This window comes from Macaca thibetana, chromosome 1, assembly GCF_024542745.1.
Source record: "Macaca thibetana thibetana isolate TM-01 chromosome 1, ASM2454274v1, whole genome shotgun sequence".
NCBI lineage: Eukaryota > Metazoa > Chordata > Mammalia > Primates > Cercopithecidae > Macaca > Macaca thibetana.
This window is the reverse complement of record NC_065578.1, coordinates 44,589,943-44,615,030: the sequence shown is the minus strand read 5'-3', so window position 1 is coordinate 44,615,030 and position 25,088 is coordinate 44,589,943. Positions and strand designations below refer to the sequence as shown.

At 41.7% G+C, this 25,088-nt stretch overlaps 1 protein-coding gene across 3 annotated transcripts in view; it reads left to right on the top strand.

The window, feature by feature from the left end:
* TESK2 (testis associated actin remodelling kinase 2) overlaps positions 1-25,088 on the top strand; it is a 152,917-nt gene that overhangs the window by 90,262 nt on the left and 37,567 nt on the right. For all 3 annotated transcript variants that reach the window (XM_050798811.1, XM_050798829.1, XM_050798820.1), the window contains exon 4: positions 21,693-21,741. In XM_050798811.1, coding sequence (XP_050654768.1) covers positions 21,693-21,741 — 49 coding nt within the window. The remainder of the gene's footprint in view (positions 1-21,692; positions 21,742-25,088) is intronic.

Below are 25,088 nucleotides of genomic sequence, written 5' to 3'. Positions count from 1 at the left end.
TCAGGGCCTTTGTACTTACTTTATTCCAGAATCATATGATATACTTTTGCTGAGATTCTCCTGCCTTAGCCTTTTGCCCCTCCTCAAAGAAATCTTTTTGACTAGTCTAAAATAGACATCGATATCACTATATATATATTTCCTCTTATTGTGCTTTGTTACAAGTTCTCATTACTTCTGAAAAGAACCTTATTCATTTGTTTGTTTACTTATTGCTTAAAGCCTCCAGTATTGAGTGAGCTCTCTGAGGGTAGAAGTTTATCTTTTTCACCATCGTATTTGTAGCGCCTATAGTGTAGTATCTCTAGAAGCTGATGCCAATTAGAACCAAGCCAGTTTGCATCACAGAAACTTACAAAAGCTCAGTAACTGAAGGTGGGTGTCAGGCTTGGGCTAAAAATAAGAGGGCTATTCAAAGTCTTTTAAGGGGTAACTGGGCCTGAAAGTCAACATCCCCATTTCTTGTAACTATTCAGTTAAATATCACCCACCCCAAAAAGACATGGTTTAGTTTTGGAGAAAAATTGAACCAGAAATACTTCATACTAGTGAACATCTGATAGAATATGGGGGAGAATGCAATACTTAAAAGAGGAGATGGGGGGATAACCTGCATACTGGAATGGTGAGGCTCATAAGACTTCTAGTCACCTTTCATCACCTGGCTCTCAGGCAGGCAAAAATCATTCCTATCCTACCCTCAACCCTGCCACTTGCCAGGAAATTGATGGATTTTTTCCTGGAAAAAATGAATAGCCCCAAATAAAGGAAGACAGTTTTTTTTTAAAAAAGTGACAACCTTTGTCAGAAGTATTTGACTTTGGCAATATAAAAAAAATAAAACAATTTTAAAAATTTAAAAAGTAACAACCAAAAAATCTTACAGTTGTCATCCTTTTAGGAGGTTAGAGAAGATACTGCATCCATGAAACAAGAATAGAATACTATAAAATGTGAACAGAAAACCACACAGATTATTGTTTTTGGAAATTTAAAAATATGATATAAAAAGTCAATAGATGGTTAAGGAGATGAAGTTGAGGAAATCCTCCATTAGTCGGAAAAGATAAAATAAAACAAGAGAGAAAAGATACGAAAATTTAAAGATTAACCTAGGAAGTTTAATTTTGATTGATAAGAAAACATCTTCTAGAACCCAGAGAGCGTGAGTCTATGGCCATACCACCTAAGATCTTAACTAAGATCAAATGGGATGAGGCACATTGGGGTGGAGTTAAGATCAAATGAGATGAGGCACATTGGGGTGGTATGGCCATAGGCTCATGCTCTTTGAGTTCTCACTATTCAGTATGCAGACTAACCCATTGTGCTGGGCCTGGCTAATACCTGGAGGGGAGAACCAAAGGACATGTGCTTCCAGATTGAAAGGGCCTAGCACAATGAATGAAAAAACAGCCACCTAGAGCATATCATTGTGAAATTTTAGAATATGTATAATAAAAATATTCTAAACATTTCCACAGAGGAAAAAATTTTTAAAAAAACCTTACCTGTCATTTTTTATTATTGTTATTACTATTGTCATAATAATCTGAAGTATCATATATTGAGGCTGTATAGCTTAAAGTTTAAGAGTTAAAAATTCACTCCCTGACTCTTCCATTTGCTCATTGTGTGCCCTTAGGTGAGCCACTTAATCTTTATTTTTCTTATCTCTAAAATAGAAATAGGCCTGGTGTGGTGGCTCAGGCTTGTAATCCTAGTACTTTGGGAGGCCAAGGCAGGCAGATCACCTGAGTCCAGGAGTTCGAGACCAACCTGGCCAACATAGTGAAACCCGTCTCTAATAAAAATACAAAAATAGCCAGGCATGGTGGTGCATGCCTGTAATCCCAGCTACTAGGGAGGCTGAGGCAGGAGAATTGCTTGAACCCAGGAGGTGGAGGTTGCCGTGAGCCAAGATCGCGCCACTGCACTCCAGCCTGGGTGACCGAGTGAGACTACATCTCAAAAAAATAGTAATAATAATTAAATAAAATAGAAATATACTTATCATATATTTTTATAAGGATTAAATAAGATAAACTCTGTAAAAGTATTTACAGAGGCCGAGCGCGGTGGCTCAAGCCTGTAATCCCAGCACTTTGGGAGGCCGAGACGGGCGGATCACGAGGTCAGGAGATCGAGACCATCCTCGCTAACGCGGTGAAACCCCGTCTCTACTAAAAATACAAAAATTAGCCGGTCGCGGTGGCGGGCGCCTGTAGTCCCAGCTACACGGGAGGCTGAGGCAGGAGAACGGCTTGAACCCGGGAGGCGGAGCTTGCAGTGAGTGGAGATCGCGCCACTACACTGCAGCCTGGGCAACAGAGTGAGATTCTGTCTCAAAAAAAAAAAAAAAATATTTACAGAGTGTGTCTGACGCGTCCTTAGGTGCTCGGTAAATGTTATACATCACCATCATTGTTTGTCTGTTTCCTTGAAGGAGGGAACATTACATTTCTTCCTTTTTTTTTTTTTTTTTTTTTTTTGAGACAGAGCCTCGCTCTGTCGCTCAGGCTGGAGTGCAGTGGCGCGATCTCGGTTCACTGCAAACTCCGCCTCCCAAGTTCACGCCATTTTTCTGCCTCAGCCTACCCAGTAGCTGGGACTACAGGCACCCGCCACAACACCCGGCTAATTTGTTTGTATTTTTAGTAAAGATGGGGTTTCACCTTGTTAGCCAGCATGGTCTGGATCTCCTGACCTCGTGATCCACCCGCCTCGGCCTCCCAAAGTGCTGGGATTCCAGGCGTGAGCCACCACGCCAGACCATCACATTTATTTCTATAGCCCCCACTTAATCCGCTTTGCATGGCACTGTACTTAATATATATGTGACAGACAGTACAAAAATTTCAAGTATTCTAATATTTATGGAGAGCACAAACCTTGCACATACTAATTGCTTGATACATGCTTATTAGATTGATGTTTTCTTTCCTCTGTACATTTCATTCACTTTGGGATAGGGAGAGGAAATAAATCATTGTGAGAGTATTCTCAAACTCTCATTGTGAGAGTTTCAGAAGTATGCTCACATAGATTGAAGTCTATATTTCTATTATGTTACTTTGGTGTAAATTTATAAGTAATTTTAGAATAAAGGAGAAATTTGGGAAGGAAGAAGAAACTTTTTTAGGGCTTGGGGAGACAACTTAGATATGTGAGTTTGTGATTATTAGTTCTCTTTTGAACTTCCTGGATTAAGAAAAAGCTTTTTGGCCGTATTTAAAGTCACCATATGTATATGTATTAATAGTTCTGCCTTTGTCAGGAGACTTGTTTTTTGTTTGTTTGTTTGTTTGGTTTCTTTGCTTGCATGGCAGTTTTGAGCATTGTGATTTAAAATTTTTTGTTAAACTACTTATAAATTCATTCTTTGTTTAATTTCAGTTTGTTATTCAAGATAGAGGGTATATATTTTCCTCCCAGAAATCTTGGGTGTTTTTTATTTATTAAACTATTTTAATATTTGTAAGCAAGCAGATCTGACTTTAACTTTTTAGATCTTTGTATTGCTTCACCTCAAAAAAGTAAAATTGGACCATGAACTTGATTGGGCCTCTTGTTATTATGTGTAGTGCTATTGACATAATCTGATTGCTGAGCAATGTTTGTTCTGCCTTTGGCTGTCTTAAAATTGGACTGTTAAAAACCATAGGCAAAAAGGAGAAAGCGAGACTGAACCAGCTCTGCCTAGTGTCACCTGATGTGACACTCTGGTGGTTAATGTCTGTTCAGCTGAGTTTTCCTTAGGAGTTCTCATATCTAGGACCTAGCACAACCAGTTTTCCATGATGTAATACCTCTAAAACATGTTTGAACTGCAGCGAGCCTTACCCAAGGATATTACTGCCTTTTTATAGGTTTAGATTCTTCTGGGACTTGAGATCTGAGCCATTGCCTTCCTTCCTCCTCCTTCTCCTCCTCCTTCCTTCTTCCTTCTTTCTTTCTTCTTCTTCTTCCCCCACCCCCCCTTTTTTTTTGTCTGCACGGCTCACTGTAGCCTTGACCTCTCAGGCTCAAGCCTTCCACTTCAGCCTCCTGAGTAGCTAGGACCACAGGCGTGCCCCACACCCAGCTTTTTTTTTTTTTTTGATATTTAGTAGAGATGAGGTCTCCCTATGTTGCCCAGGCTGATCTTGAACTCCTGGGCTCAAGCAATCCTCCCACCTCAGCCTCCCAAAGTACTGGGATTACAGGTGTGAGCTGCTGTACCTGGCCTTTTTGTTGTTATTGGTGACTTTTTTTTCTAGCCCAAGTCCAAGAAATGACGGTATCTTTGTATTATTTGGGAGTAAAATGCAAAGCAATTTATTTTGTGCTACATGTTAAAGGTTAGTGGAGTCTGGTAGAGTATGTTACAGGTCCCTTTATTCCAAAATTATGAGAGGAAATTAGATAAAAATTCTGGAAAAACATACCTTTTAAAAAAGAATAGTCCAGGCACATTGGCTCACGCCTGTAATCTCAGCACTTTGGGAGGCCAAGGTGGGCGGATCACTTGAGGTCAGGAGTTCGAGACCAGTCTGGCCAACATGGTGAAACCCTATCTCTACTAAAAGAATACAAAAAATTAGCTGGGTGTGGTGGTGCATGCCTCTCAGCTACTGGGGAGGCTGAGGCAGGAGAAAAGTTTGAGCCCAGGAGGTGGAAGTTCCAGTGAGCCAAGATCACGCCACCGCACTCCAGTCTGACCAACATGGAGAAACCCCATCTCTACTAAAAATAAAAAATTAGCTTGGCATGGTGGCGCATGCCTGTAATCCCAGCTACTTGGGAGGCTGAGGCAGGAGAATCGCTTGAACCCAGTAAGTGGAGGTTGTGGTCAGCCAAGATAGTGCCATTGCACTCCAGCCTTGGCAACAAGAGTGAAACTCCGTCTCAAAAAAAAAAAAAAAAAAATAGTAAACCGATTTATGTAGATTTCATCAATCTTTGTATGCATCTGTTTCTTTTTCTTCTTTCTTTTTTTTTTTAAAGACAATGTCTTGCTGTTTTGTGCAGGCAGAGAAGTGCAGTGGTATGATCATAGCTTACTATAACCTTGACCTTCTGACCTCAAGTGATCCTCCTGGCTGTCTTCTGAGTAACTGGGACTACAAGCACACACCACCATGCCTGGCTAATTTAATTTTTAAATTTTTTTAGAGACAGGGTCTCACTGTGTTGCCCAGGCTGGTCCTGAACTCCTGGCCTCAAGTGGTCCTCCCACCTTGATATCCCAAAGTGCTGGGATTACAGGTGTGAGTCACTGTGCCCGGCCTCTTTTCTTTTCTTTTTTTTTTTTAATGGTTATTTTTCTTAGCAGAGTTTCAGTGTTTTAGATGTAGGCCTTTTAGAAAACATAAGTATCAAAATTATGTCCACGTTTTAACGTTGTATTATAGGTTTACTTAGGCCTCTTAATCGTTGTTACTATAACCGTTAGAATCAGACATTTTTCTGGAAAGACCAGTATGGGTCAGAAGAACCCGTATGATATGGATGCTGCTTGCTGCTCAACGTTGGCAGCAGAAAAGCTGGTAAAGCAAACCAGGTAGATTTTCATTGGTTCATAGATAGGCAGTTCTTTTTAATGAATCAAAAATCAAAAGTGGTTTTATTGAACCGCTGGCCTTTTTTTCTTTCATAGCCATTATCACAGGGCAAAACATAGACTTTGGAGCCAAACATCCAGATTCTAGTACCCTCTTTAACGTTTGTCAAGTCATTTAAATACTCCAAACCTCATTTTCCTAGATGAAGAAGTGGGGGTAATTTCATCTCAGGTAATATATTTATAAAGCAACTAGCACAGTTTCCAGGTATATTGTAGGTAAGCAGTAAGTAATTTTCTTGACAGCTTTGATACAGTGGCCACATAACTCTTCCTACCAGGTGCTGTTATTCAGCCTTCAGGAGGTCCATGAACAGTAGTAATAGTAGTGTTATTATTATTATTATTATTATTATTATTATTATTATTTTGAGATGGAGTTTTGCTCTTGTTGCCCAGGCTGGAGTGCAATGGTGAGATCTCGGCTCGCTGCAATCTCCGCCTCCCAAGTTCAAGCGATTCTCCTGCCTTAGCCTCCTGAGTAGCTGGGATTACAGGCGACTGCCACCACGCCTGGCTAATTTTTATATTTTTAGTAGAGACAGGGTTTCACAATGTTGGCCAGGCTGGTCTCAAACTCCTGACCTCAGGTGATCCACCCGCCTTGGCCTCCCAAAGTTCTGGGATTATAGACCTGAGCCACCACACTTGGCCAGTAGTGTCAGTGGTTTTTAAATCAGAGTAAGGACAGCTAGGTATGTTTTAGACTGTGTCACACCTCTTTCTTCACTTCTTTTTTTTTTCTTTTTTTTTAAAAGACAGAGTCTCACTCTGTCGCCCAGGCTGGATGGAGTACAGTGGCATGATATCGGCTTACTGCAACCTCTGCCTCCTGGTTTCAAGCAATTCTTGTGCCTCAGCCTCCCAAGTAGCTGGGATTACAGGTGTGTGCCACCGCATCCGGTTAATTTTTATATTTTTAGTAGAGATGGGGTTTCACCATGTTGGCCAGGCTGATCTCGAACTCCTGGCCTCATGTGATTCACCTGCCTTGGTCTCCCAAAGTGCTGGGATTATAAGTGTGAGCCACCATGCCTGGCTCTTCCTTCACTTGTTTGTTTAGGTAATAAAGTTTTGAGGGAGGATATTTATGCTTTAATGTTTAACTCTGAGCTTTATACAGAACTGTGAATTTGATAAATATTTGACTGAGTGTGAATGCCACCAAGGAACACGTTAATGTTATTTTCCTTATGCTAGTTTACAAAGAGTCAAAGTCTAAAATTTGTTTTAAATCTGTGAACATTATATCACAGGGGAGTGACCCATGCAATTTTTTGTATTATGTATCTATTATTAGTTTTCTGTGGCTATCATAATGAATTACCACAAACTTAGCTTAAAACAACACACATTTATTTTATCTTACTGTTCTATAAGTCAGAGGTCTGACAAGAGTCTCACTGGGCTAAAATCAAGGTATCAGCAGGGCTGCATTCCTCTCTGGAGACTCCAGAGGAGAATCCATTTCCTTACTTTTTTCAGCTGCCAGTAGCTGTTTGCATTCCTTGGCTCATAGACCCCTTCCATCTTCAAACCCAGCAATGAGTCTTTCTCACATTGCATCACTCTGATATTGACTCTTCTGCCTCCCTCTTCCACCTATGAGGACCTTGTGATTACTTTGGACCCACCTTAATAATCCAGGATCATCTCTATTTTAAAGTCTTCTGATCAGCAACTTTAATTGCACCTACAATTTTGATTTATTTCCCTTGCCATATAATGTGACACAGTCACAGGTTCTGGGGGTTAGGACATAGATATCTCTAGGGGGCCATTAATCTGCCTACCTCAGTATCCTATTAGGAAGGCATTTTTGAGCACATCCCCATGTGCTACTATTAACCCATAATTAAATATTAGTAAAAGTAAGTTTCTCTTTTTATCAAAAATAAGTAAAAGTTTTAATTTTCTTCCCATACTCCAATGAATAACCCGGCTCATTACCCATTTTGGAGACTGCTGGCTAATAGCAGGTCCTAGGATAAGACCTGCCTTGGAATAAGAATTTCAACTTTTGTCAGGGCACAATGTCTTCATGCCTGTGAAATCCCAGCAATTTGGGAGGCCGAGGCAGGCAGATTGCTTGAGCACAGGAGTTCAAGACCAGCCTGGGTAACATGACAAAACCCCATCTCTACAAAAATACAAAAATTAGGCCTGGCACGGTGGCTCACGCCTGTAATCCCAACACTTTGGGAGGCCAAGGTGGGCGGATCACCTGAGGTCAGGGATTTGAGACCACCTTGACCAACATGGAGAAACCCCATCTCTACTAAAAATACAAAAATTAGCTGGGCGTGGTGGCACATGCCTATAATCCCAGCTACTTGGGAGGCAGAGGCAGGAGAATCGCTTGAACCCAGGAGGCGAAAGTTGCAGTGAGCCGAGATCGCGCCATTGCACTCTAGCCTGGGTAACAAGAGCAAAACTCCATCTCAAAAAAAATACAAAAATTAGCTGGGCGTGGTGGCGTATGCCTATAGTCCCTTGGGAGGCTGAGGTGGGAGGATCGCTTGAGCCCAGGAGGTGGAGGCTGCAGTGAGCCAAGATTGTGCCTGGGCAAAAGATGGAGACTTTGTCTAAAAAAAAAAAAAAGAAAGAATTTCAACTTTTATTTAAATTCAATGAATACTGAGCACTAACTATGAACAAGGCAATGTTTTAAGTATATGGAGAGACACAAAACTACATGGTATATGTTGTCCAGGTGGACTAACTATTGGCTTAAAGACTTGTTTTTTTTTCATGTCCTAGTCCAATGAAGGTTGGGTGGAGGTGGAAGGGGAGCTCATTTTCACCTGGAACAGGGCCTCGGATTCCTCCACTGGATCTTCTGCATCTGCTGGCAGATGAAGGAAGAAGGTGTGGAAGATAGTGTTGAGGTTTTATGGAACAGGCCTAGAAATGACATAATCATTTCTGCCCATATACCACTGGCTAGAACTTAGTGTTACAATCTTAACCAACTATAACGGACACTGGGAAATGTAATCTGCTTCGGGAGGAAAGGGGAAGCAATTTGTTGAACAAGTAGCTATTCTCTTCCACACACAGGATCCCTGCCCTCAAAAACCTTTTAATATTGTGGAAGAGGTAGACATTAGGTAAAACTTGATGTAGAAGGCAGAGCCTCATAAGTGCTCCAGTAGAGGTTTATTTTTATTTTTATTATTATTTTTTTGAAATGGAGGCTTGCTCTGTTGCCCAGGCTGGAGTGCAGTGGTGCAATCTCGGCTCATCCTGCCTCCGCATCCTGAGTAAGTGGGACTACAGGTGCAGGCCACCACACCTGGCTAATTTTTTGTATTTTTGGTAGAGATTGGGTTTCGCCATGTTGGCCAGGCTGGTCTCAAACCCTTGACCTCAAGTGATTCACCCGCCTTGAGAAAGATTAATCTTGATTGGAAATATTTGAAATTACATCTCTGAGCTAGAGATTCTTATAACCAACTTCAAAGAGCTATTTTAAGAATTAAGTGACAGGCCAGGCACAGTGGCTCCCACCTGTAATCCCAGCCCTTTGGGAGGCTGAAACAGAAGAATTGCTTGAGACCAGGAGTTCGAGAGTAGCCTGGACAACATAAGGAAACCCCATCTCTACAAAATATTTTAAAATTAGCCAGGTGAGGTGATGCATGCTTATAGTTCCAGCTATTTTGGAGGCCAAGTGTGAGCCCATGAGTTCAAGGCTGCAGTTAGCTATGATCACACCACTGCACTCCAGCCTGAGTGATAGAGCAAGACCGACCCTGTCTCTAAGAAACACAAAAAGAGTTAGGTGATTTAATATATGGATGTGTCTGGCACACTAAATGCTATATAAATGTTTGGTGCTATTACTGTTGTTATTTGGAGATGTTCTTGAGCCAAGTTTTTAAGGATTCGTAGAGCTTTGAAAAATGGATTCCAGACAGAGAGACTCATTCTCGCAACAATATGGAAGTGGGAGGATTCAGGACATATTTAGAGGTGCAGGTTATATAACCGAAACATAGAGAAGGCAGGTGGTGCCTGTGGCCTCAGAGCCTGCAGGCGGTGCTGGCTTTGGGTCCAGGCTGGAAAAATAAAAATTTTATAAAGTGTAAAATAAAAAGAAAAGAGAGAGAATGCAGGTGGATGTAACAGGAGATAAAGCAAGAGAGGTTTGGATCAGATCATTCAGACCTTTGAATAACATGGTAAGGAATTTGGACTTTAATCGGGATCTGTAAGCTGCCACAAAAGCTTTTTGAGTAACAAACAGTTTCTCAAGGGAAGAAATTGTGTCTTGCTCATCTTTATATACTTTTTATAACTATATGGAGAGGTAATATAGCATTGTGATTAAGAACCCAGACTGTATAATCAACTGTTTAGGTTTGACTCCTGACTCTGCCTTTTATTAGCTGTGTAACTTGGGGCAAGTTACTTAATCTCTGTGCCTCAGTTTCCTTATTGGTATGATTGGAATAATAAAAGTACTACTTCATTGGATTATTATGAGGATTAAATGATTTCATATAAGGTAAAGTGCTTAGAACAATGGCTGCATAGTAAGTGCTCATTAAGAGTTAGGTGATACCAGGCTGGGTGTGGTGGCTCACGCCTGTAATCCCAGCACTTCAGGAGGCCGAGGACGGCGGATCACTTGAGGTCAGGAGTTTGAGACCAACCTGGCCAACATAGTGAAACCCTGTCTCTAATAAAAATACAAAAATTAGTCAGGCATGGTGGTGCACGCTTGTAATCCCAGCTGCTCTGGAGGCTGACGCAGGAGAATCCCCTGAACCTGGAAGGTGGAGGTTGCAGTGAACCAAGATCGTGCCACTGCACTCCAACCTGGGCAACAGAGCAAGAGAGTGAGACTCTATCTCAAAAAAAAAAAAAAAAGTTAGCTGATACCAGGCTGGGCATGGTGGCTCATGCCTGTAATCCCAACATTTTGGGAGGCCGAGGCAGGTGGATTATCTGAGATCAGGAGTTTGAGACCAGCCTGGCCAACATGGCAAAAGCCTGTGTCTACTAAAATTATAAAAATTAGCCAGGCATGGTGGCAGGCACCTGTAATCCCAGCTACTCAGGAGGCTGAGGCAGGAGAATTGCTTGAACCTGGGAGGCAGAGGTTGCAGTGAGCTGAGATTGCGCCACTGCACTCCAACCTGGGCAACAGAATGAGACTCTGTCTCAGAGAAAAAAGAAGAGTTATCTGACACCATCATCATTATCATCGGTGCCAGTGCCTGGCACATAGTAGGCACTGAAAAAATTTTGAGTTGTGTTTTAAATTTACCCATTGAAGGCTGGGCGCAGTGGCTCACACCTGTAATCCCAGTACTTTGGGAGGCCGAGGTGGGCGGATCACTTGAGGTCAGGAGTTCAAGACCAGCCTGGCCAACATGGTAAAATTCCTGTCTCTACTAAAAATACAAAAATTAGCCGGGTATGGGGGCACACGCCTGTAATTCTAGCTACTTGGGAGGCTGAGGTGGGAGAATCACTTGAACACGGAGGTGAGATAGCGCTGCTGCACTCTAGCCTGGGTGACAGAGCAAGACCCAGTCTCAAAATAAAAATAAATAAATAAAAATAAATTTGCCCAGTAAAGAATCACTTGAGCCCAGGAGTTTGAGGCTGCAGTGAGCTATGATGGTGCCACTGCTCTCCAGCACAGTTGACAGAGTTAGATCTTGCCTCAAAACAAAAACAAAAACAAAACCATAATTTACCCAGCAAGTGTTTTTTTATTTATTTTTAGCCTCCTTCAGAGAAAGACTAAGAAGTGTTTATATATTGTCATATGCCAGGCAAGAGAATGATATCTTGCTGTTAAGAAGCTTGTGGTCTAGTAAAAAAGTTATAAGGCATATGATAAAACATAGTTAAAGGTTGGAAATGATGCTGTAGGAAGGTGATATAGGCTGGGCATGGTGGCTCACACCTGTAATCCTAGCATGTTTGGGAGGGTGAGGCAGAAAGATTGTTTGAGCCCAGGAGTTCAAGGTTGCAGTGAGCTGTAATTGCAACACTGCACTCCTGCCTGGGTGATAGAGTGAGACCTTGTCTCAAAAAAAAAAAAAAAAAAAAAAAAAAGGAGTGTAAATGGGTCCCTTGGTAGTTGAAGAACATGGGAAGGAAGTATTTGAACTGGTATTTGAGGATGAGTAGAATCTAACTACAGTCATGCACTGCATAACATATTTTGGTTAACAGCAGACCACATACATGATGGTGGTTTCATGAGATTATAATACCATATTTTTGCTGTACCTTTTCTATGTTTAGATGTGTTAAGATACACAAATACTTACAATTTTGTTGCAGTTGCCTACAGTATTCAGTACAGTAATATGCTGTAGAGGCTTGTAACCTAGGATCAATAAACTCTACCGTATAGCCTGAGGGTATTGTAGGCTATACCATCCAGGTTTATGTAAGTACACTCTATGATTATGCAACCACAAAATCACCTAAGAATGCATTTCTCAGAATGTATCCCCATCATTAAGTGAGGTATATGGAAATGAAGAGAGGGACATTTTAGGTAGTGGGAACAGTCTGAGAAAAGGCAAAGATGCGGAAAAGCTTAATAATGACACTTTATGGGGAATGGTAAATCATGCTATGGAAAAGACTCTAGTCTCTAGACAGAGTCTAGTTTACCAGTAGTATCAGAGTTAAGAGTTCCCTGTTGAGGCCAGGTGCAGTGGCTAATGCCTGTAATCCCACCCTTTTGGGAGGCCGAGATGGGCGGATCACTTGAGGTCAGGAGTTTGAGACCAGCCTGGTCAAAATGGTAAAACCCCAACTCTACTAAAAATACAAAAATTAGCTGGGTGTGGTGGTGGGCGCCTGTAATCCCAGCTACTTGGGAGGCTGAGGCAGGAGAATCTCTTGAACCCAGGAGGCAGAGGTGCAGTGAACCAAGATCGAACCATTGCACTACAGTCTGGGCAACAGAGTGAGGCTCTGTCTCAAAAAAAAAAAAAAAAAAAAAGTTTCCTGTTGGTCTTACTATCTTTAGAGCAGTGATAAACAGTCCTTTGTTTAGACAAGGCCTTGCTACTCACTACATGTAGTCTGTAGACCAAGCGACATCAGTATCACCTGGAAGTTTAGAAATTCAGATTCTTAGGCCCCATCCCTGACCTACAGAATGCGAGTCTGCATTTTGACAAGATCCCTCATGGGTTTATTTCCACAGTGGTCTAAAGTACAAAAGCAATCCTTGGCCTAGTGTGGTGGCTTACTTCGGGAAGCCAAGGCAGGAAGATCACTTGAGGCCAGGAACTTAAGACCAGCCTAGGCAACGTAGTGAGACCCTGTCTCTACCAAAAAAAAAAAAAAAAAAAAAATAGCCAGCTGTGGTGGTGTGTGCCTGTAGTCCCAGCTACTCAGGAGGCTGAGACAGGACAGTTGCTTGAACCCAGGAGGTTGAGGCTGCAGTGAGCTTATGATCACACCGTTGCACCGTGCCACTGCACTCCAGCCTGGGCGACAGAGCAAGACTTTGTCTCAAAAAAAAAAGTAACCCTCCTTCTCAACATGAATCTGTATGTCATATGAAACTAAAAATAACAAAGTTGAGTAATCACTTACTCTCAGAGCACATGCAGTAAGAAAGTACCCCCCTTCCTGAGTTAAGTAATTCTAACTGGTATGATTTGGAGTGGGGTATGGGGATAGGGGAATAAAAATCATTCAGAATATAAATTTTTAAGGCCTTATCTTGTGACATGACAATGATTTGAGGCTTCATTTCGATTTTTGATATAGTTAGCAATAAAAACTTAAGTGAAAACTTATTGTTGATGTTACATTCTTTTCTAGACACATGTCACTTCCCTGTCAAGGATGAGTAATAGTTCCTCTTTATAGTGTATATTTTTTATAACATTTAGAGTGATTAACTCTGTTAAAACTCTTCTTTTTTTTTTTTTTTTTTGAGACGGAGTCTCGCTGTCACCCAGGCTGAAGTGCAGTGGCATGATCTTAGCTCACTGCAACCTCCACCTCCCGGGTTCAAGTGATTCTCCTGCCTCAGCCTCTCGAGTAGCTGGGACTACAGGCACCCACCACCACGCCTGGCTAATTTTTGTATTTTTAGTAGAGATGGGGTTTCACCATGTTGGCCAGAATGGTCTTGATCTCTTGACCTCGTGATCCGCCCACCTTGGCCTCCCAAAGTGCTGGGATTACAGGCATGAGCCACCATGCCCGACCGCTCTTTTTCCAATATAAAGCTAATGCATGTCTCAGCTTGCCAGCTCTGTGACACCATTTTGGATGTGGTGGTGGTGGTGGTGGTTTTCCGTTAGGAATGAGTTGAGAGAGGTCAGGCAGTCAAGTTGCACATAGAAGTAGAATTATGTGACACAACTGTGATACGGTTATTTGAGTAGAGGGTGGGAAGAAAGCAGACAGAAAACTGTCCTATGAAGCCAGTGCCTGCCTGGATGTGCTGTGACATCCCTGTAGATGGCGTGGTCAAAATGATAGTGGGCCCGGGAGGAAGAAAAGCAAGGGTGTGTCACATCCAAACCAGGTCTTTTCAACTTCTAGAAAAACCCACGATTTTAAAATGTAGCTGTTGTTTTTCTAGTAGAACCCTATTGTCTGACTTCTTTATAAATATTTGATTAAAGAAAATCAAATACCTCTTGGTTTTACTGCCTTGTACCTGCCTCTAATGTTCTTTATTGTAACACGAGTTTACATTGTGAAGTTAATTTGGTGATTATTGCTTCTTCATTCAATAAATGTGTGTTTAGCAACTTGTGTACAAAACATTTTGTGTGAGACATTGTATATAGAAACAAATGAGACAAGATCTGTACTCTTAAAAGACTTGGCCCAGCATGATGGCTCATGCCTGTAATACTAGCACTTTGGGAGGCCGAGGTGGGAGGATCACTTGAGCCCAGGAATTTGAGACCAGCCTGGGCAACATAGCAATACCCCATCTCTAAAAAATAAATTTCTTTTAAAAAATATTCTTTTTTTTTTTTTTTTTTTTTTTGAGACAGAGTTTCACTCTTGTTGCCCAGGCTGGAGTGCAATGGCGTGCTCTTGGCTCACCACAACCTCCACCTCCTGGGTTCAAGCAATTCTCCTGCCTCAGCCTCCTGAGTATCTGGGATTATAGGCATGTGCCACCACACCTGGCTAATTTTGTATTTTTAGTAGAGACGGGGTGTCTCCATGTTGGTCAGGCTGGTCTCAAACTCCCGACCTGAGGTGATCCACCTGCCTCTGCCTCCCAAAATGCTGGGATTACAGGCATGAGCCACCATGCCTGGCTAAAAAATATTTACATAGGCTGGGCACGGTGGCTTACACCTGTAATCCTAGCACTTTGGGAGGCTGAGGTGGGCGGATCACCTGAAGTGGGTGAATCACCTGAGGTGAAGAGTTTAAGACCAGCCTGGCCAACATGGTGAAGCCCTATCTGTACTAAAAATACAAAAATTATCTTGGTATGGTGGCAGTTGCCTATAATCTCAGCTACTCAGGAGGCTGAGGCAGGAGAATTGCTTGAACCCGGGAGGCGGAGGTTGCAGTGCGGCAAGATTGTACCACTGCACTCCAGCCTGGGTGACAGAGCGAGACTCCGTCTCAATCATTCAATCAGTCAATACCTTATATTCCAGTCTGGGGAAGGAGTCAGAAATGTTAGAGTAGCAAGAATAGCTAACATTTTCTAGTGCTTATTATGTTCCAGGAGCCCAAGTTATCTCATTTTATCTTCACAATAACCATGTGGGTTAGGTAATATTAATATTTACATTTTGCATGTGAAGAAACTGAATTGCAGAGAGGTCATCAGTAAATGGTAGAGCCAGGATTCAACTCAAAGCAGTCTAACTCAAGATCCAGACAACTTAATACTAATTAGCAGTCATTCAAGGTAGGGTGAAAAGTGCTAGTTGTACTGTGGGAGGTAGGGAGAGACAAAAGAGAGAGAGAAGGGATTAATGCTAAGGGCATCGGGGAGATCCTTTGTATAGAAGATGAAATTTTAGCTGATCTTGGATGATTTTCAGTAAGTATAGTACTCCAATTCAAGGAAGGAACTTCAACCAAGTTTCCAAGTCATAAAAATCATTCATGCCATTTAATAAATCTTTACTGAGAACTAGCTTACTGTGTGCTAGACACTATACTAGGTAGTAGAAATGCAGAGATAAATGAAGCTCTGAATCTTCCATAGTGAGAAAAGTTACAAGAGTGATATGGGGCTAACGCAGGAGGATTGCCTGATGCAAGGAGTTCAAGACCAACCTGGATAACAGCAAGACCCCATCTCTATTTTAAAAATTAAAAAATTAACTTGGTGTGGTGATGTGTGCCTGTAGTCGCAGCTACTCAGGAGACTGAGGTGGGAGGATCACGTGAGACAATGAGGTTGAGGTTGCAGCGAGCTATAATCACACTGTTGTACTCCAGCCTGGACAACAAAGCAAGACCCTGTCTCAAAAAAAAAAAAAAAAAGAGCCGGGCAAAGTGGCTCACATCTGTAATCCCAGCACTTTGGGAGGCCAAGGTGGGCGGATCACAAGGCTCAGGAGATCAAGACTATCCTGGATAACATGGTGAAACCCCATCTCTACTAAAAATACAAAAATTAGCTGGGTATGGTGGCACACGTCTGTAGTCCAGCTACTCGGGAGGCTGAGGCAGGAGAATTGCTTGAACCCAGGAAGCAGAGGTTGCAGTGAGCCGAGATCACGTCATTGCACACCAGCCTGGGCGACAGAGGGAGAATCCGTCTCAAAAAACAAAACAACAGCAACAACAACAACAAAACTCTTACAGGAGTGATGTGGGAATAAGGCAGATTAAAATGAATTTAGGAATCAGTGAAGATTAAAGAAATGTAGCTAGAGACTGGGTGCAATGGCTCACGCCTGTAAGCTCAGCACTTTAGGAAGCTGAGGTGGGAGGATTTCTTGAGGCCAGGAGTTCCAGACCAGCCTAGGAAACATAATGAGACCCTACGCTATAATAATAATAATAACAATAATAATAATACCAAAATTAGCCAGGCGTGGTGGTGCACACCTATAGTCCTAGCTGCTCATGAGGCTGAGGTGGGAGGATTGCTTGAGCCCAGGAATTCAAGGTTGCAATGAGCAGTGATCACACCACTGTACTCCAGCCTGAGCAACAAAGTAAGACTCTTTTTATTTTTTTATTTTATTATTTTTTTTTTTGAGAGGGAGTCTCGCTCTGTCACCCAGGCTGGAGTGCAATGGCCGGATCTCAGCTCACTGCAAGCTCCGCCTCCCAGGTTCACGCCATTCTCCTGCCTCAGCCTCCCGAGTAGCTGGGACTACAGGCGCCCGCCACCTCGCCCGGCTAGTTTTTTGTATTTTTTTTTTTTTTTTTAGTAGAGACGGGGTTTCACCGTGTTAGCCAGGATGGTCTCGATCTCCTGACCTCGTGATCCGCCCGTCTCGGCCTCCCAAAGTGCTGGGATTACAGGCTTGAGCCACCGCGCCCGGCCAAGACTCTTTTTAAAGAAAAAAAAAAAAGAAACCTAGAAACATAGATAGAGAATGTAACCTATTCTTAAAGTTTGGTAACAATTAAAAAGAGTGAACTAGATTCATATTTTAGCGAGTGGACAAGGGAAGATTTTTATTTGTATTTTTTAGACGGAGTCTCATTCTGTTGTCCAGGCTGGAGTGCAGTGGCACGATCTTGGCTCACTGCAACTTCTGCCTCCCTGGCTCAAGTGATCCTCCTGCCTCAGCCTACTGAGTAGCTGGGACCACAGGCATGCCACCATGCCTGGCTAATTTTTGTATTTTTGTATAAACAATACAATTATTATTTTGTGTTTTTTGTAAAGATCCTATTTTGCCATATTCCCCAGGCTGGTCTCAATCTCCTGGGCTCAAGAGATCTGCCCGCCTTGGCCTCCCAAAGTGCCAGGATTACAGGTGTGAGCCACTGTGCCTGGTGGAGGAATTTTTTTTTTCTTTTTTGAGACGGAGTCTTGCTCTGTCGCCCAGGCTGGAGTGCTGTGGCGCAATCTCGGCTCACTGCAAGCTCCGCCTCCCAGGTTCACGCCATACTCCTGCCTCAGCCTCCAGAGTAGCTGGGACTACAGGCTCCCGCCACCACACCCGGCTACTTTTTTGTATTTTTAGTAGAGACGGGGTTTCACCGATCCTGGTCTCGATCTCTTGACCTTGTGATCCGCCTGCCTCAGCCTCCCAAAGTGCTGGGATTACAGGTGTGAGCCACCGCGCCTGGCCAGAAGAATGTTTTAACATGAGGGAAATTTAAGTATATATTTGTAGGCTAGGATCATAGAACCCAGAGGAAAAGGACAGATGGGTGAAAAATAAGGCTCATGGGAAAATGTGAGGTTTCAAAGATAAGTTGGAGTGGATCATGGGAAGTTTTAATGTTATTCTGTAGGCAGAAGGGGACCATTGAGGAGTTATGAACAAGAGTGACATATTTTATGTTTTGCAAAGGTAACTCTCATAGCCATGTAAAGGATGATGTAATTTAGGATTGTTAATAATGATAAAATAAAAACCATTTGAGCATACACTAGGCATTGCTAAACAGTATACTTGAAAATATCCCATTTAATTATCATAACAACCTTTTAAGGTAGTGTTATTTTTCTGTCCATTTTCATAGATGAGGAAATTGTGATTTATAAAGATTAGGTAACTTTCTTAATGTCTCCCAGGTGGAAATGGATAGATATCCCTGTGTTCTAGAGCAAGGGTCAATGCCTTAGTGTTTTCTATTGCTTACAATACCAGAAACTGGGCAATTTATAAAGAAGAGGAAACTATTTCTTACATTTATGGAGTCTGAGAAGTCTAGGGTTGAGGGGCCACATCTGGTGAGAGCCTTCTTGCTGGTGGGGACTCTCTGCAGTGTCCCGAAGTGGCTCAGGGCATCACTTGGCAAAGGGGCTGGGTATGCCAGCTCAGGTCTCTCTTCCTTTTTTTTTTTTTTGTTGGAGACAGGTCTTACTCTGTCACCCAGGCTGGAGTACAGTGGCATGATCTCAGCTCACTGCAGCCTCAATTTCCTGGGCTCAAGTAGTCCTCCCACCTCAGCCTCCTGAGTAACTGAGACCACAAAAGTGTGCCACCACACCAAGCTAACATATGTATATGACAAGGTCTCAGGTCTCCCTATATTGCCCAGGCTAGTCTTGAACTCCTGGGTTCAAGCAACCCTCCTGCCTTGACCACTCAAAGTGTTGGGATTATATGCATGAGCCACTGTGCCCAGTCTCTTCCTCCTCTTATACAGCTACCAGACTCATTACTGCAATAATCCATTAATCCATGAATGGATTAGGCAGAGCCCTCATGACCCAATCATGTCTTAAAATCCATACCTCTCAATACTGCCACATTGGGAATTAAGTTTCACTATGAGTTTTGGAGTGAGCAAACATTCAAATCATTGTAGTCAGCAGACTTTTTCTATAAAGGGCTACATAGTAAATATTTTAGTCTTTACAAATCATACAGTCTCTGTCACAACTATTCAACTCTGCCATTGTAACATCAAAGAAGCCATAGATAATACCATGTCTATGCTCTAGTAAAACTTAATTGATAAAAACAGGTAGTTGGCCATAGTTAGCCAATGCCTGTTAGTACCCATCATAGTTTGGAAAGCCTTAATCAAGCGGGAAATGTAGCTTACCATATTTTACTTTAACTGTTTTTGTTATAGTGGGATAATGGGAGTAGAATTATTCCTAGGCAAGGATATCATTTAATCTCAGAGAAGCAGTCTTTCTGAAAGAGGCTGACTAGAAATAGCAGTTCATGTATACAATTTAACCACATTCTGCATAATTTATCTTTTTGTTATAATTGCCCTCCAACAGAATGACCCTAGAATGAAAGTTTTTATTTACTCTCTGTCCTTAATACTTTCAACATAGCAGCCATTCAATAAATAATTGTTGAATAAATTAATGGCATACCCTCATAATTCTAGTGATTGGGGAGTTGTATGAACATTTAGAGAAAAATGGCCTATCTTATTTTATTTTTATTATTAATTAATGTATTTATTTTTGAGACAGAGTTTCACTCTTGTTGCCCAGGCTGGAGTGCAATGGCATGATCTCGGCTCACTGCAACCTCCACCTCCTGGGTTCAAGTGATTTTCCTGCCTCAGCCTCCTGAGTAGCTGGGACTACAGGCGCCTGCCACCATGCCCAGCTAACTTTTGTATTTTTAGTAGAGACAGGGTTTCACCATGTTGGCCAGGGTGGTCTTGAACTCCTGACCTCAGGTGATCCACCCGCCTTGGACTCCCAAAGTGGTGGGATATTTCCATATTAGTTGAAATATGGAAGCAGCATGTTTTAAAAACTCTGCTGTGATATTACAGCCAACCAGGCATTCTCCTTTGTTTCTTCTCACTCAGCAATCATTTACTGAATTTGCTTACTCTTTGTTTAGTAGGTGGTGTTAGGTTCTGTGAACACAGGGAAGAATATGACATAGACCCTGTCTTCCTGGAAATGTTATGGTCCTTTCTAACACAGTCACTGCTGTGCCTTGCACTCTGCTTGTAGTCAGTCTCTTCCCATTTCTTTGCTCTTCTAAACTAGAACTTACTTGGGACTTGGGTATTGTTAATGGCTTTAAGACATTTATCTTCTCCTACTTCGTGATCATTATCAGTTATACTCATTGATTTATGGTTTTTATTTAAAAATCATTTATATATATATAAATATAACCTATTGGTTGAGAAAAACTTCAAATATCACTGAAGTGTTTAAACTAAAAAGAAATTAGTGACTTGTGTGTGTATCTGTGTGTAAGCATGTAGTCAGGTAATGGCAGAGCTGAAACCAGCATCAAGCTTACTTCCAGTTGGGGCTTTTTCCATTATACCATGCTATTTTCAAGGCTTACTACTCTCCTTCTTCCACCATTGCTTTTTACCACCAGGTCTTGCTACAACCAGATATTTCATGGTAAATTTAGAAATTTATCAGCCTGGCATCTTAATCAAGAGTAAGAGTCTTATGCTAAATCTTATGCAAAGTCATGAGAATGATATAATGAACCTTGAGGATCTGGGGGGAAAGGTTGGGAGAGGGACGAGGAATAGAAAACTACATATGGGGCCGGGCACGGTGGCTCATGTCTGTAATCCCATCACTTTGGGAGGCCAAGGCGGGTGGATCACAAGGTCAAAAGATTGAGACCATCCTGGCCAACATGGTGAAACCGCGTCTCTACTAAAAATACAAAAATTAGCTGGGCGTGGTGGCATGTGCCTGTAGTCCCAGCTACTCTGGAGGCTGAGGCAGGAGAATTGCTTGAACCCGGGAGGCGGAGGTTGCAGTGAGCCAAGATCGTGCCACTGTACTCCATCCAGCCTGGCAACAGAACGAGACTCTGTCTCAAAAAAGAGCAACAACCAAAAAAACTACATATGGGGTACAGTGTACAATGCTTAGATGACAGGTGTTCCAAAATCCCAGAAATTACCTGTAAAAAAAACTTATCCATATAACCAAAAACCACCTGTACCCCAAAAACTCTTGAAATAATTTTTTTAAAAAAAGATTAAGAGTCTACAGGGCTGTACAGGATAGCAGGGAGCTTCACAGGTTCTTTTCTCCTCCCCTCCCCCTCCCCTTCCCTCCCCTCCTCTTTCCTTTCCTTTCTTTTTTTTCTTTCTTTCTTTTCTAGCTATCTTTTTTTTTTTCAGATGCAGTCTCCCTCTGTCACCCAGGCTGGAGTAGTGCAATCTTGGCTCACTGCAACCTCTGCCTCCAAGGTTCAAGAGATTCTCCTGCCTCAGCCTCCTGAGTAGCTTGGACTACAGGCGCGTGCCACCACACCTGCCTAATTTTTGTATTTTTAGTAGAGATGGGATTTCACCATGTTGGCCAGGATGGTCTTGAACTCTTGACCTCAGGTGATCTGCACACCTCTGCCTCCCAAAGTGCTGGGATTACAGATGTAAGCCACCGTGCCCCACACCCCACAGGTTGTTTCTAATGCATGGATAACTAACCTAATTTCTCTATATGACATTTATGTTTGTGTCCTTTTCACTTGTTAAATAATTCTGTTTTGTTCTTTAGGTTCATGGGTGTGTGTGTTCATCAAGGACAATTGCATGCACTTACAGAGGTAAGACATCAGTAAGTGTTGAAGTAACGTATTTGCCTTAGTTTCAGCATTTATAGTTCCATAGTAAGTGTTGCTTGCATATGTAAACAAAATGTATGTGCATTTATGTTTATGCAAAAATGGCAGTGTTAATAATGCTTTCTTCTGTTGCCTGGGAACAATGGCAGTATTTCTTTATACATCTATATATACTTTAAGTTCTGGGGTACATGTGCAGAATGGGCAGTATTTCTTAATATCCTTGTATTCCCTCATAATACTTGGTGAATACTCTGAGAATATGAGTGCTCAAGTATTAAAGTATTAAATTGGCTCTTGCTGCCTAGATATGACTCCCTCCTAAGCCAAGGGATGACAGCACTTGACTGCAAACTCTCTATGGCAACAAATTACCAGACCACCTGGTAATGTTTGGTGTCTGGATCTAGAATTCCACAGTCCCTGCTGTTATTTCCTGATTGCTCATATTACTTGTTGGAATCAGTTTATATCTTCATTCTCCTTTCATTTCCAGCCTCTGCTAGGCAGAATATGTGATAGTCATTATTCATCCTCTGAGGATCAGGGAACTCTCTTTAGAGCAAATTCAGGTGCCAAGTTATCAGCTGCAGACCTTGCTTGGGTGCTCCTTGGAAACACAGATTCCTGGAATCTTCTAGGTTTAATAGGTTTGTATAGGGCCTATTACATCTATGTTTTTAAAAGCTCCTCAGATTATTTCATGAACATCTAGATTTGAGAATCTGTGTTCTAGATTCTTTTCACATTCCTCCTTGAGAAGCAATTACCAAAGTACAAAGTGAAGAAACTTAGGAAGGAAAGTTGTTGAACAGAATTTGCAAGAGCGTTGGTTTTGTACTGGCTTGGTATCTGGTCTTAGTCCTTAATATCTTATGAAAGAGGATCCCATGTGCCTCAGTCTCTCTCTCTTCTCAGTTACTGAAGGCACTAGAATGTGGAATGTGTGCAGCTATGCCCTGTCTCTTAAATGGAAAACCAAAGACGGCAGAATGGTGAAGAGGTTAAGAGCATGGCCTCTGAAGTCTTGATTGCATAGGTTTGAATCTCTCTGTATCTCAAAGTTTCCATCTGTATAATGGGAATAATAATAATTAATAATTATGCCTGCCCCAGGGAGTTTAGATAAAGAAGAGGACCAAGAGCTGAGCCCTTGAGTATTTAAATTTTAAATGTCTAGGGAAGGCGGGGTGCTATAGCTCACACCTGTAATTCCATTGCTTTGGGAGTCCGAGGTGAGAGGATTACCTGAGATCAGGATTTCAAGACCAACCTGGGCAAGGTAGCGAGACTCTATCTCTAAAAAAAAAATTAAAAATAAAAAGTTAGCTGGATGTGATGGCATGTACCTGTTGTCCTAGTTACTCAGGAGCCTGGGGCAGCAGGATCGCTTGAGCCCAAGAGTTTGAGGCTACAGGGAGCTGTGATTGTGCCACTGCACTTCAGCCTGGGCAACAGAGTGAGACCCTGTCTCTAGATAGATAGATAGATGCATACATACATACATACATACATACAGTGAGACCCTGTCTCCAGATAGATAGATAGATAGATAGATAGATAGATAGATAGATAGATAGATAGATAGATGAATGAATGAAAGTCTGGGGAGAAGGGCAGACTGAGAAGGAGCAGTTAGTGAGGTAGGTAGAAAACCAGAAGAGCATGTTGGCCTGGAATGGAAAGGAAAGAGTTTCAAGGAGGGAGTATTAATTGTGGCAAATGCTGTTGATATAATGTTGACCTCACAAGGATGTTGTGAGGATGAAATATAAAATACTTATTTAGTACAGTGCCTGCCATATAGAAATTATTTAATACATGTTAACTCTTTTAACTTTTATTAACAGTGACTAGTCCCTCTTCTGAACTCTGAATTGTTAATATTTTTCATTTTGTACTTAGTTTATACTGCTGTTAGTGTCATTAAATTAGACTTTTTACTGAAGTATAACGTATCAGAAAAAGTATACATATGAAAAGTACAGCTCACTAAATTTTTACAAATGAACACACGCATAACCAGCACCCCAGATCAAGAAACATTTCCTATGTAGTTCTTTTCTTGAAAGTGAGTCTATAAATTCTTCAAAGATAAAGTTCTTACCTTCCTTCTATCTACCAGAGTTCTGACGCTAATAAGCGTAAAAGTATTTGTGCATTCCCTGCATATGTGATTGTTCTCTGAAATGTGAATTCATTGAAAGGGCTGGTGTGTTAGTTTTGCTGACAGAGAAGAACATCCTTTAAAATCTGTGTTAAGTTGCATGTTTTAAAGCAGGATGTGGTGGAAATGACAGTAATGGATGATCATAATGCAATATTCTCTTGGCCATGTTGTACTTAATCTGCTGCTTGCTAGCTTGTTTATAGCCATATACAACATACAATGTGTACTTTATGAAAGAGTATTTATTGCCAGTCTTTCCAGAAGCATTAATGAGATTTTGACATAGCTTATGATATTAGTAATTTTTAATATGATGTTAATAGACTGATGGTGATGAAGCCCAAATAGCCAAATGCTCTTGGTTATTTTTAGAAGGGGATCAGCAAAGGCCTTGATGGCATAGGTCTTTGGAGACTTCTAGGTTTAATTGCCTTATAATTTGACTTGGCAGCACAACTATATGGTAAGGATCATAAAAAAGAAATTATTAATAATATCTAGCACAGTCCTTGAAACTTAGATGGCATTCAGTAAATACTTTTCAGTTGGTGGAATGCTTGTCCTCCAAAGTAATGTGAGTACCATTCCTCATTTCTCTTCGCAATTTATTTGTCAATAATTACAGTAGACAAGCATAGCACTCATTAATACCTATAAAACACATTATTTGGAAGAATATTTCTCATATACATTAGTGATATGGACTTTCCTGGGCTTGAACCATTTCCATGAGTCTTCTTTGTAATTGTAGACATTAATTGAACTTGGAACAGTCCGACAGTTAGGTTTTTATTTTGTTTTTGTTTTTAACCTACCTGTAGTAAGGATAGACTCAAGATTTTTTTTTTTTTGAGATGGAGTTTTGCTTTTGTTGCCCCGGCTGGAGTGCAATGGCCGGATCTCAGCTCACCGCAATCCATCTCCCGGGTTCAAGCAATTCTCCTGCGTCAGCCTCCTGAGTAGTCGGGATTACAGGCATGTGCCACCATGACTGGCTAATTTTGTATTTTTAGTAGAGACGGGGTTTCTCCATGTTGGTCACTTTGGTCTTGAACTCCTGACCTCAGGTGATCCGCCTGCATCGGCCTCCCAAAGTGCGGGGATTACAGGCATGAGCCACTGCGCCCGGCCAGCTGAATCAAGTTTTTAAGCAAACTAG